Here is a 12,749-nt window from a genome sequence, read left to right on the forward strand (position 1 = left end):
TTAGCCAAATGCTTGTTTATCTGACAGCTCTCTCCCAATTCCCTATATACATGCATGCTTGGTTTGGCCTAGTGTGAATGTGTTGTAAATGGGAAGTATGTTAAATGGGCATTGTCAAAGTTAAAATCTTTTTATACATGGCACATTTTGGCGAAAGAGTAACCTTTCTAATATACTTCATAAGAAATTCTACTTTTTATAAAAATCATAGCTTATAAAAAAGACCTAGGGTTTCCCATACCATCCAGAACATTATCTTTGTCCTAACTGAAGCAGAAACAAAGTCCAGGAAGTGAGGATGGGACTAGCACTCCTCTGTGCTCACTTCTGTCCTATCAGACTGCAGCATCAAAACAGAGGGGAGGGGGTTACAGAGCAGTCTGCAGTGATTGGATGAAGACAGGCAGCTCAGCATACTCGAGAAGGAAGTGAATGTAAGGTAAGGCAGGCTTGGTGTTGCTTGGGACATGCCCCTTCCTGAGCTGTGAATGTCAAAATAAGTGAGCGGCAGAACAGAGAGATTTGTGAGCTAAATACAGAAGCTATGAAGCAGAATGCACATGAATGATGCAAGAAAAATAGGAACAGAGCAGAAGCGCTATCGAAGTTCTGTTAATTATATTACAAATATTTCACAAGAGCCACCTTGTGAAATGCATTGACAAGCTTTTACTTAAAGGAGTACTCCAGCGCAAAATAACTTATCCCCTATCCAAAGGATAGGGGATATGTTATAGATCTTGGGGGATCCGAGTGCTGGGTCCCCCCGCAATCTCCTGGATGGGGCCGAGGCAGTCTGCAGGAAGTGAAGTTTCCTCCCCAGCAGAAAGCCGCGGCAGACACGCCCCCTCCATGTATTTCTATGGGGTACATGGAGGGGGCATGTCAGCCGCCGCGTCATGCTGGGACGGAACACCCCCTTTCCAGCGGACTGCTGCGGCCCCGTCCAGGAGATCCTGGGGGGCCCGAGCGCTCAGACCCCCCATGATCTATAACTTATCCCCTATCCTTTGGATAGGGAATAAGTTAAATTGCACTACAGAGGTTCTTTAACTTTATTTTACTTTTATTTAAAACCAAAAAACTTATTCAAAGCACAGCACCCACTGGAGATCTGTTCTTTCATCAAGCAGCATCTTCTGACAGCAGCCTTAGGTGCCGCCATTGCATCTAACCTTTTGAGGAACCCCGGAGGATCCTTGCCATCCACGTAAATACAGAATTTGTAGTACTGAGCAACTGCTCAAACAGGAAGTCTAGAATAGTAATATCAGTTGTGTATGTTTTTGGAACTGGAGCAGACAGGTAAGCAATGCTATATTATTCTTCTTCAGGATCTTTTTTTTCCCATATGATAATAGCCAGAAGTCTTTAAATGTTCCACTTACATACTTCATTACTTTGTACTCATTTTTCCACAAAATAAAGCAAAATAAAAATCTCTATTTTTTAATATATATATATATATATATATATATATTTTTTTTTTTAGGACCATATGATTACAACAATTACCAATTTATATTGGTTTAACCCCTTAAGGACCAAGCCCATTTTGACTTTAAAGGGTTACTTCGCTGTCCTACTTCGGAAGCTCCGCTCCCCAGCGTCCTGAAGTTTATTGTTCCGAACGCTGCGTGCGGGCTTCCGTGTTCAGGGCCGCCCCTCATGACATCACGCCCGCCCCCTCAACGAAAGTTTATGGAAAGGGGGCGTGTCCTGAACACGGAAGCCCGCACGCAGCGTTCGGAACAATAAACTTCTGGATGCTGGGGAGCGGAGCTTCCGAAGCAGGGCAGCGGAGTATCCCTTTAAGGACCAGGCCAATTTTATTTTTGCATTTTTGTTTCTTCCTCCTCACATTCTAAAATCCATAAATCTTTTATATTTCCATCTACAGACCCATATAAGGGCTTGTTTTTTGTGTGACCAATTGTACTTCTTAATGACACCTTTCATTTTACCATAAAATGTACGGCAAACCCCAAAAATATTTTTTTTAGGGAGGGAATTTAAATAAAAACCAAAATTTTTCAAATTTTGGAGGGTTTAGTTTTCACACTGAACACTTAATGGTAAAAATGACATTTTTTCTTCTGTGGATCAATACGATTAAAATGATACCCATGGCTACATACTTTTCTATTTGTTGTACTGCCTAAAAAAAAATCTCATGCTTAAAATCGCCCTATTTTGACCATCTATAACTTAAAAATGTTTCCATATATGGGGCGGTATGATGGCTCATTTTTTGCGCTTTGATCTGTACTTTTTATTGATACTACATTTGCATATATGAAACTTTTAAATGCCTTTTTCTTAAAAAATGTTTGGGAATAAAATGTGACAAAAAAGCAGCAATTATGGACTTTTCTAAATTTTTTACATTTGCGCCGTTCACCGTATGGGATCATTAACATTATATTTTGATAGTTTGGACATTTATGCACGCGGCAATACCAAATATGTTGAATTTTTTTTCGTTTTTTGGGGGTAAAATGGGAAAAGGACAATTTTAATTTTTATCGGGGTAGGGGATTTTGCAAATTCTTTTTACTTTTTAAATTTACATTCTTTTCCTTTTTTTTTTTTTTAACACTTTTTATATCCCCATAGGGGACTATCTATAGCACGTAGAAGAGAAGATGGAGGCACTCACTATTCCATTAAAATACTGTATTTTATTCCAACGAGAGCATAAAATCAGCAGGTACATGCATGACTGCTGCCAACAAGAGACGTGATAGCGCTTCTTCAGACCACTCCTGTGTGCAAGGGTTAAATACTCCTACTTGCTTACGTAGGTGGGGTGAGGCGTTTGCATTGTGTAATTTGGAACCATGAAAAAGAATATTAAAAACTACACAATAAAAACAATCCAACATGTGCAATATTTCACCAAATATATTTCTCTTATACAAATACACTTAAAGAGGCACTGTCATTGTTAAAAACGTTTCATATATTGCAGGACTCATTATAATATGACATTTAACAATTAAAATTTTCACCTGAAATTCAAGCTCAAAATAGCCACCACTAGGGGTCGCTTGTCTTTTAGCCAGACAGACTAGTCTAGATTTTACAGCATACTGGATACCGGCCGTAAAGCATACTGGTATCCAGTATAGGAGATTTCTATTGTGTATGCAAAACTACAGATAAAAGATGTGTGGACATGCTGGGAGCTGTAGTTTTAAAACAGCTGGAGGCAACACTGCTCTAACACAGTTATTTACAAACATTGCAGCTTCAGTTGTTACTAAACTACAAATCCCAGCATGCTGAAATAGACCAAGCTTTCTCGGACTCCTGAATGACAAAGAAGTTGATCAGACATTCAGGAGTCTGTGAAAGATGAATGACACACATAGTGACAGCTATGCTGATTAGCACCCAGCTTTAATAGGAGAAGATAAAATAGAACATGTATTCATAAAAATGCTGTACTTTTGTCTAAAAAATCCCTAATGCACTAATTTTATGAAGATCTATTCTGATATTTATACATTTTATCCTGTTATGAATTCACCATAATGTCTTCTGATTACTGCAGGCAAGCTCCAAGTATCTTTCTCTGTGTAACATGACACAGCATAAAACCAGAGAGGAAAGGGTTACAGAGTAGAGAATACTGATTGGCTGACTGCACAGGCTTGCTCCTGTGAGGGAGACAGACAGACACGCCCCCTCCGGCCTGCACAATGAAAAAGTAACTCACCAGCAGATAAATGCTTATATCTCTGGATATATAGGTCTGAGACACATAAAAATCATATGTACATGATCAGGATTGGGTCCTGAGTAACATATCACTTTTTTTTTTGCACTATGACAACCTGTCCAACCTGTCATTTAAACCCAAATTGCCTTCTGCCCTTGAACGGATAATCCATTTAGCTTCTTGTTGTAACAACAACTTGCATTTTTCAATAACTTCCTTTTTACCCACTCGTTTGATGCCAAATTCAGAGAATTGATATTATTCTCATGTACCTCTGCCATGTGTTCTATCAATCTAGTCAAACCTTTTTTTTACTTTTTAAGTGAGTGCATGTTCTCTAAATCTTATATTCATCGACCAAATGGTGCACCCTATGGAAAATCTTCCACAGGTGCATTTGAGACCATATACTACTTACGAAGTTCTACAACGAAAACTATCTCTGAACTTTATCTGTTCTCCTCCTACCACAATGAACTTGTCTGTGCAGATGTATCTGCACCAAGAACAAGTACCGCAACCGGTGGTTGCCAGGGGTAACAGGATTTCTTAACCAACTGTTTATTTCAGACTTCAGGAGTTTGTTGTGAACTATCACATCTGAAATGGTTCTACATTTCTTGAAGGCAATAATGGGTTTCTGAATGTAAGAGGGACTAAATCTGCATCATTTTGTAATAGTGACCAATTGTCTAGAATGGATTTTTTTTTTATCTTATGTGCTACAGGGCTGTATTTAAATGCAAACGAGAATCTAGTTTATTTTTCTCTATGCCTCTTTTTATGACAAATATTATACAATAGATCTTTTCTGGGTCGTCTAGCTGCTCGTATATTGGCATCTTGTAGTATTTTCCGAGGATAACCTTTCACTAACAATCGATGTTGTAAATCGTTTGCTTGGATGGAGTAATCTACAGGATCACTGTTGATATGTTTTGACCTCAAGAACTGTCCGGACGGTAGTGCCGTCCGGACATGTTCTGGGTGATAACTTGTAAAATGCAATAAGGCATTACATGCCGTCGGTTTTCTGTATCCAACAGTGGTGAGATTACTATCCTTCAAACGAACTACAACATCTAGAAATTCCAATTCATGGGAACCAATCTTCCAAGTGAACCGTAAGTTCATATCATTGGAAGAATTGAGGGTGGACACGGTCCTCAAAAGAGCACTCTGTGTCCGTCTAAACAATGAATATGTCATCCATGAATCTCCTGTACCAATGAATACATTTATAAAAGGGGTTTTTACCTGAAAAAATGTATCTTCTTTCAAACATAGCTACAAAGAGATTGGCCAGGGTACATGCGACATGTGTACACATGGCCACTCCCCCCATTTGAGCAAACCATGTCTCCTTGAACTGAAAGGCATTCCCTGTTAGAATGAATTCAAGAGTCACATCCAAAATCTATGTACTGGCTGCTTTTGTCTGTCTCACTTAAGATTTCTCTAATAACCTCAATACATGTATTTTGGGGAATACTGGTATATAGACTCTCGATGTCGATCGACATCAAGAGACTATTTTCTGGCCAAGACATACCTTCTAAGGTCTGTAGAAATTCTGTGGTGTCCTTCACCAAAGTTGGAACTTCTGTAAGTAGAGTATTCAGCAGCCAGTCCATAAATTTGGACAAAGGTTCCATGAGAGAGCCCACCCCGGACACGATGGGGCGTACGGGAAGGCTCTCCACAGTTTTGTGTACTTTGGGTAAAAAATACCAATGGGCAGGGCGAGGAAATTTTAGGAAGGAGTTTTTCTGCCATGTTTTTAGATATAACGCCTTTTTCCATATAAGTTCTAAGCCGAGATCATAGCTTGCCTGCAAGCCTACAAGTAGGATTCCCAGGCAACCTACGATAACTGCGTGCATCATCTAATTGTCTGTAAGCTTCTTGACAATAATATGATCTAGTCATCAGTACAACATTACTGCCCTTATCTGATTTCCTTGTAAGAATATCCTCTCTATTCTTCAAATCATCTAGGGGGAGATTTATCAAAACCTGTCCAGAGGAAAAGTTTCTGAGTTGCCCATAGCAACCAATCAGATTTGCTTCTTTCATTTTTAACAAGGCCTCTGAAAAATGAAAGAAGCAATCCGATTGGTTGCTATGGGAAACTCAGCAACTTTTCCTCTGGACAGGTTTTGATAAATCTCCCCCCCCTAGTGCCTTCAATTCTGCCTTAGATAAATTATTCTAGTCTGAGGGGTATCTTAATGCTTGAATATCCTCCAAAATTCTTTTAAAGAAAACATCAAGGGGACTCCCTGTTTGGATAGGAGGGCAGAATGAAGACTTAATCCCTCCCCTGAACTTGGCCACAAGCTGAGACTCAGGTGAGGGAGCCATCTCCAGACTGTCCCCCTCCCCCAAAAATTCTGTAAGTATGTCAATACAATTCAATTCTCCAGTTGATTCTTCTCTAAAGGCACTGAATCCCAGAGGACCAATTGTCGCTGGAATTTCACCCTCCAGACGTGTATTAGTTTTAACAGGTTTATTACAGAACTTTTTTAGGTTTAATTTGCAAATAGATCTGTAAAAGATCAATAACAAAATCTAAGTAATCAAATTATATCAAATAAGTCTATTCTGATGTCTTATTTCACAAGGGGAAATTAATAAAATACACCAAATAGCATTTATCAAGGAAGGGGGGTGTCTCAGATGAGGTAAGGGTGGAAGCAGGAGCCCAGCAGGCTTCAGTGACGTTGTGCCTGCTAGGGAAGTCTGCTTCCTGCTCAGCCAGAGTGAGCAGCTTTAGAGCAGTAAAAACACTTTAGAAGGTAGGAAATTATTTTTAATGACAGATAAGTAGTGACAGAGAAAAAGAGATAGTGAGAGGTACTCCTTAAGGGCACTGAGGCAGGTAGGGATCCTACAGCTGTTTTGCAGACTGATCAGGCCAGATCAGATCAGCCCAGCAAAGGACCAGTGGCACAATTGTAACCACTTAAGAGACTTGGCTGCATAGATTTGCATTGAGGGGGCGGGGCCGTGTCGTCACAATACGCCATCCCCTGTACTGCCCGTTATCAGCAACAGAGTGATCCTTGCTCTGTAAAGCTGAAAAACTGGGGTGCTGCAGGAGAGATTGCGGGGGTCCCTAGCGGTGGGATCCCTGCGATCTAACATTTTATCCCCTATCCTTTTTTTATAGGTGTTAAGATGTTTAGCGCCGGACGTACATATATGCCCTGGTCTCAGTCAGGGTGTATGAAGCAAGCTGAGCACGCTGCACACCTGGTAAGTCCCGACTGTTGTGTCATAAAAGGGTAATCTAATGCAGGTGGCCATCTTAAAACTAGGCTTTTAACCCCTTCACACTATGGGACGTATGCATATGTCCCAGCATCCGACACGTTCGTGCACTGGGACTTATGCATACGTCCTAGCGATCTCCAGCACTGCCGTGGGCAGCGCAGGAGGTCAGTGGCGAAACCCAGCTGTCAATCACATCCGGAGTCCCGCCGCAGCTGCCGGGGTCGTGATCTCTGTAGCATTAACCCCATAGATGCCGTAATCAATCCTAATCGCGCATCTATGGTGCTGACAGCACTCCCCCTGTTCACTAACGGCGGCGCCGTGATACAATTGTGTGTCGCCTTTGGTTGCTATGGCAGCAGGAGGTCAGATCATGACCCGTCCGTCTGCCTGCTACAGAAGCCTGTGAGATCCATCCAGAGGCTGGATCGCACAGGCTATACTGTGTGCAGCTGATCGGGTCATACCGTGCTGCAGTACAAATGTATTGCAGCATAGTATAACCTGTAAAAAATAAAATAAAATAAATGGCCCTTTCCCAATAATGGTGTATTATCACCAAAAAAGATCAAAAACACATCATATACATAATAGGTACTGCCACGTCCGTAATGACATGTACTATAAAACTATAGTGAAAATTATCCAGTACGGTGAATGCTGTAAAAAAAAAAAAAAAAAAAAAAAACACAACAAAAAAGTGCAAAATTCGCTAATTTTCGTACAAATAGCGGAATAAAAAAGATCAAAAAGTAGCACGTATCGCAAAGATGATACCAATGAAAAGTACAGCTCATCCCACAAAAAATAAGCCCTAGCTCAATGGCATCAGAGGAAAAATTTAAGTTAGGGCTGTTTGAAAATGACAGAAAAAGAATTTTGCTCAGAAAAGGAAAAAGAACATAGAAAGCTATATAAAATGGGTATAGCCATAATCGTACTGACCCACATAATAAATATAACATTACTTTTACCGCACAGTGTACACCATAAAAAAAATTCCAGAAATTTTCCAGTTTTCACAATATTTTGGAGTTTTTCACAAAAAATGATGCATGTGTCAACAAAAATGCACCACTTATATAAAGTACAATATGTCACGGAAAAACAATATCAGAATTGCTCTGCTCAGAAAAAGCGTTCTAAAGTTATTACCTTAACCCCTTAAGGACCCGGGCTTTTTCTGTTTTTTCATTTTCAATTTTTCCTCCTTAACTTTAACTTAAAAAATTCATAACTCTTAAAAATTTTCACCTAAAATTATATATAATGGCTTAATTTTTGCGTCACTAATTCTACTTTGTAATGACATTAGTCATTTTACCCAAAAATCTACGGTGAAACGGGAAAAAAAATCAATGTGCGACAAAATTGATGAAAAAACACTATTTTGTAAGTTTTGGGGGCTTCTGTTTTTACGCAGTACATTTTTTGTCAAAAATGATACCTTATCTTTATTCTGTAGGTCCATACGGTTAAAATGATACCCTACTTGTATAGGTTTGAATTTGTATCACTTCAGAAAAAAATCATGAATACATGCAGGAAAATTTATACGTTTAAAATGGTCATCTTTTGACCCCTATAACTTTTTTATTTTTCTGTGTTCAGGGCGCTTTGAGGACTCATTTTTTGCGCCGTCATCTCAAGTTTTTAGCGGTACCATTTTTGTTCTGATCAGACTTTTTGATCACTTTTTATTCACTTTTTTGTGGTATAAAAAGTGATCAAAAATGTGCTATTTTGGACTTTTGAATTTTTATGCGCGTACGCCATTGAACGAGCGGTTTAAAAAGCGGTATATTTTTATAATTCGGACATTTCCGCACGCGGCGATACCGCATATGTTTATTTTTATTATTATTTACATAATGTTTTTTTTATTTTTGGAAATGCCGGGTGATTCAAACTTTTATTAGGGGGAGGGATAATTGAAAGGGTTAATGATTTTTTTTACACTTTTCTTATGCAATATTATAGCTCCTATAGGGGGCTATAACATTGCATTAACTGATCTTTTACACTGATCCATTCCTATGGAGATGGATCAATCAATCAGTATTTTCGGCGATTGAATGCTCAAGCCTGGATCTCAGGCTTGAAGCATTCATTCGGCGATCGGACAGCACAGGAGAAGGTAAGAAGACCTCCTCCTGTGCTACAGCTGTTCGGGATGCCGCGATTATACCGCGGTGATCCCGAACAGCTCCCTGAGCTAACCGGCACATTTTACTTTCGTTTTTAGCCGCGCGGCTCAGCTTTGAGCGCGTGGCTAAAGGGTTAATAGCGTGCGGCACAGCGATCAGTGCCGAGCGCTATTAGAGGCGGGTCCCGGCTTCACTATGATGCCGGGCCTGCCGCGATATGATGCAGGGTCACCGTGTGACCCCTTGTTATATCGCAGGACCGGGACCCAGGACGTACTCATACGTCCTGGGTCCTTAAGAGGTTAAAGAGACACATGTAAAAAAAAAAAAAAGCCTGGTCATTAAAGTAAAAAATGGGTCCGTCCTTAAGGGGTTAATAAATTTCGAATTTGTAGTTAAGTTGAAGCCAGGCATTAAAAAAAATGCTAGAAATTGGCTTCTAATTACAGTCATGGCCGTAAATTTTGGCACCCCGGAATTGTTCTAGAAAATGAAGTATTTCTCACAGAAAAGGATTGCAGTAACACATGTTTTGCTATACACATGTTTATTCCCTTTGTGCATATAGGAACTAAACCAAAAAAGGAGGAAAAAAGCTAATTGAACATAATGTCACCAAACTCCAAAAATGGTCTGGACAAAATTATTTCACCCTTTCAAAATTGTGGAAAAAGATTGTTTCAAGCATGTGATGCTACTTTAAACTCACCTGGGGCAAGTAACAGGTGGGGGCAATATAAAAATCACACCTGAAAGCAGATAAAAAGGAGAGAAATTCACTTAGTCTTTGCATTGTGTGTCTGTGTTGCCACACTAAGCATGGACAACAGAAAGAGGAGACGAGAACTGTCTGAGGACTTGAGAACCAAAATTGTGGAAAAATATCAACAAACTCCAGGTTACAAGTCCATCTCCAGAGATCTAGATTTACCTTTGTCCACAGTGCGCGACATTATCATAAGTTGCGTCATATGGCACTGTAGCTAATCTCCCTGGGCGTGGACGGAAGAGAAAAATTGATGAAAGGTGTCCATGCAGGATAGTCCGGATGGTGGATAAGCAGCCCCAAACAATTTCCAAAGATATTCAAGCTCCTGCAGGCTCAGGGAGCATCAGTGTCAGCACGAACTATCCGTCGACATTTAAATGAAAAGAAATGCTATGGCAGGAGACCCAAGAGGACCCCACTGCTGACACAGAGACATAAAGCAAGACTACATTTTGCCAAAATGAACTTTAGTAAGCCAAAATCCTTCTGGGAAAACATCTTGTGGACAGATGAGACCAAGATAGAGCTTTTTGGTAAAGCACATCATTCTAATGTTTACCGAAAAATGGAATGAGGCCTACAAAGAAAAGAACACAGTACCTACAGTGAAATATGGTGGAGGTTCAATTATGTCTTTTTTTTTATTTTTTATTTTTTTTTGCTTCCTCTGGCACTGGTGCCTTGAATGTGTGCAAGGCATCATGAAATCTGAGGATTACCAATGGATTTTGGGTCGCACTGCACAGTCTAGTATGAGAAAGCTGGGTTTGCGTCCGAGATCTTGGTTCTTCCAGCATGACAATGGGAGAGATTCATCAAAACCTGTGTAGAGGAAGAGTGGTGCAGTTGCCCATAGCAACCAATCAGATTGCTTCTTTCATTTTTAACAAGGCCTTTGAAAAATGAAAGAAGCAATCTGATTGGTTGCTATGGGCAACCTTTACTTTGCACAGGTATTGATAAATATCCCATAATGACCCTAAACATATGTCAAAAAGCACCCAGAAATGGATGGCAACAAAGCACTGGAGAGTTCTGAATTGGCCAGCAACGAGTCCAGATCTAAATACCATTGAACACTTGTGGAGAGATCTTAAAATTGCTGTTGGGGAAAAGGCGCCCTTCCAATAAGAGAGACCTGGAGCAGTTTGCAAAGGAAGAGTGGTCCAACATTCCGGCTGAGAGGTGTAAGAAGCTTATTGATGTTTATAGGAAGCGACTGATTTCAGTAATTTTTTCCAAAGGGTGTGCAAACAAATATTAAGTTAAGGCCAATAATTTTGTCCAGCCCATTTGTGGAGTTTGGTGTGACATGTCCAATTTCCTTTTTTTCCTCCCTTTTTTGGTTTATTTCCAACATACAAAGGGAATAAACATGTGTATAGCAAAACATGTGTTACTGCATTCCTTTTCTGTGAGAAATACTTCATTTTCTAGAAAATTTTCAGGGGTGCCAACATTTACGGCCATGACTGTATTTTTATATTTTTTTCCTTGTAAGACTAGTTGTTCGTCATTTTTTTTTTTTTTTATTTTTTTTTTTTAGGGCAGCTTAAATTAAAAAAAAATATATAGATTGTAACCCATAACATGGTAGGTGTGTTGCTGTAGGACATTTCCTACTGCTGATATAATCTTGATGTCTTTTTCCTATGTCTGTACAGTCCTTTTCTTTATATGTTATGGTTTTCTTTGATCTGTAGGAGACGTCAAGTGAAATTATACTTGCCGCTAATCTACCTCGACAAAATTAAGAACATTATGGTTTGCCTTTACCTCTATTTTCAAAAACCTATTGCTGAATAAGTGACATGGAAGAAGAAGATTGTGTAGAAGGCCAGTACGCCTGTTGAGCTACACTTATTTTATACTGCTATTTACTGACTGTTATATGGAAAAATAGAAATAAAGTAAATAAATGTAACATTAACAATGTAATTAACAATGTAATGCTTCACTAAACTGACAATTCAGTGCTGTATTTTAGTAAAGTGCTGTGTATAATTCACTCGCTTGGACTTTTCCACTTTTTGTTCTGGTATATCCACAGATACAAATTTATTTAATTGCGATTTTGTGTAATGGACCAACACAATATAGTCCATCATTTGGAAGTGGGAGGATGGAAAAATATTACCTGGATTTTCTAAATATTTACAAATTAAAATCTGAAAAGTGCATATTCTTTCACCCCCCGTATTTACTGTGAAACCTTTAACAGATCTGGTGCGACCAGTTACCTTCACAAGTCACATACGTAGTTAATAGAGTCCACCTGTCTGAAAGAAAGTATCTGTTTTTCAATTCCTGGATAACACCTTTAAACTACAAAGAGAGCTCCCCGACTGTCTCCAGGTTGGGTGTGGTTCTGCAGCTCAGTTCCATTGCAGTGAATGAATCCAAGTTGTAATAACACACCCAACCTGGAGACAGGCAGGGAGCAGTCTTTGAAAGAAATTATTAGGCCTGTTTTTTAACCCGTTCAGGACCCATGACGTAATGTTACGTCCCGACACCCTGGGTCTTAAGGACCCATGACGTACAGTTACGTCATGGGCAGTTCCAGTCCGCGCCGGGCGGAGATCGGACCGGGATGCCTGCTGAAATTATTCAGCAGGCATCCCGTGCAAATTCCCAGGGGGGTCATCAGACCCCCCATGTCGGCGATCGCGGCAAATCGCAAGTGAATTCACATTTGCGATTTGCGCGATTCCGGGTCATTACGGGTCAATAGCGACCCGGAATGTAAGGGGGATCGCGGGTGTCTAAGACACCCAGGATCCCCCTGAAGTGATAGGAGTGAGGTGGCATGGGTGCCACCCCTCCTATC

The 12,749-nt window shown here is 40.0% G+C and overlaps 1 protein-coding gene across 3 annotated transcripts in view; it reads left to right on the top strand.

Moving 5' to 3' along the window:
* Positions 1 to 11,865, top strand: part of SPDL1 (spindle apparatus coiled-coil protein 1) — a 98,430-nt gene extending 86,565 nt beyond the window's left edge. The window contains exons 13-14 of one of the 3 annotated variants that reach the window (XR_008843077.1): positions 1,134 to 1,305; positions 11,623 to 11,713. Coding sequence is in view for 1 of the 3 variants with exons in the window: in XM_056516515.1 (XP_056372490.1) it covers positions 11,623 to 11,725 (103 nt within the window). In the remaining 2 variants the exon portion in view is untranslated. Of the gene's footprint in view, positions 1 to 1,133; positions 1,306 to 11,622 lie in introns of all 3 variants that reach the window. The other 2 variants (XR_008843078.1, XM_056516515.1) reach the window with 2 other exon arrangements.
* The last annotated feature ends 884 nt before the right edge of the window (positions 11,866 to 12,749 follow it).

The sequence above is a fragment of the Hyla sarda genome, chromosome 4 (assembly GCF_029499605.1).
Source record: "Hyla sarda isolate aHylSar1 chromosome 4, aHylSar1.hap1, whole genome shotgun sequence".
Lineage (NCBI taxonomy): Eukaryota > Metazoa > Chordata > Amphibia > Anura > Hylidae > Hyla > Hyla sarda.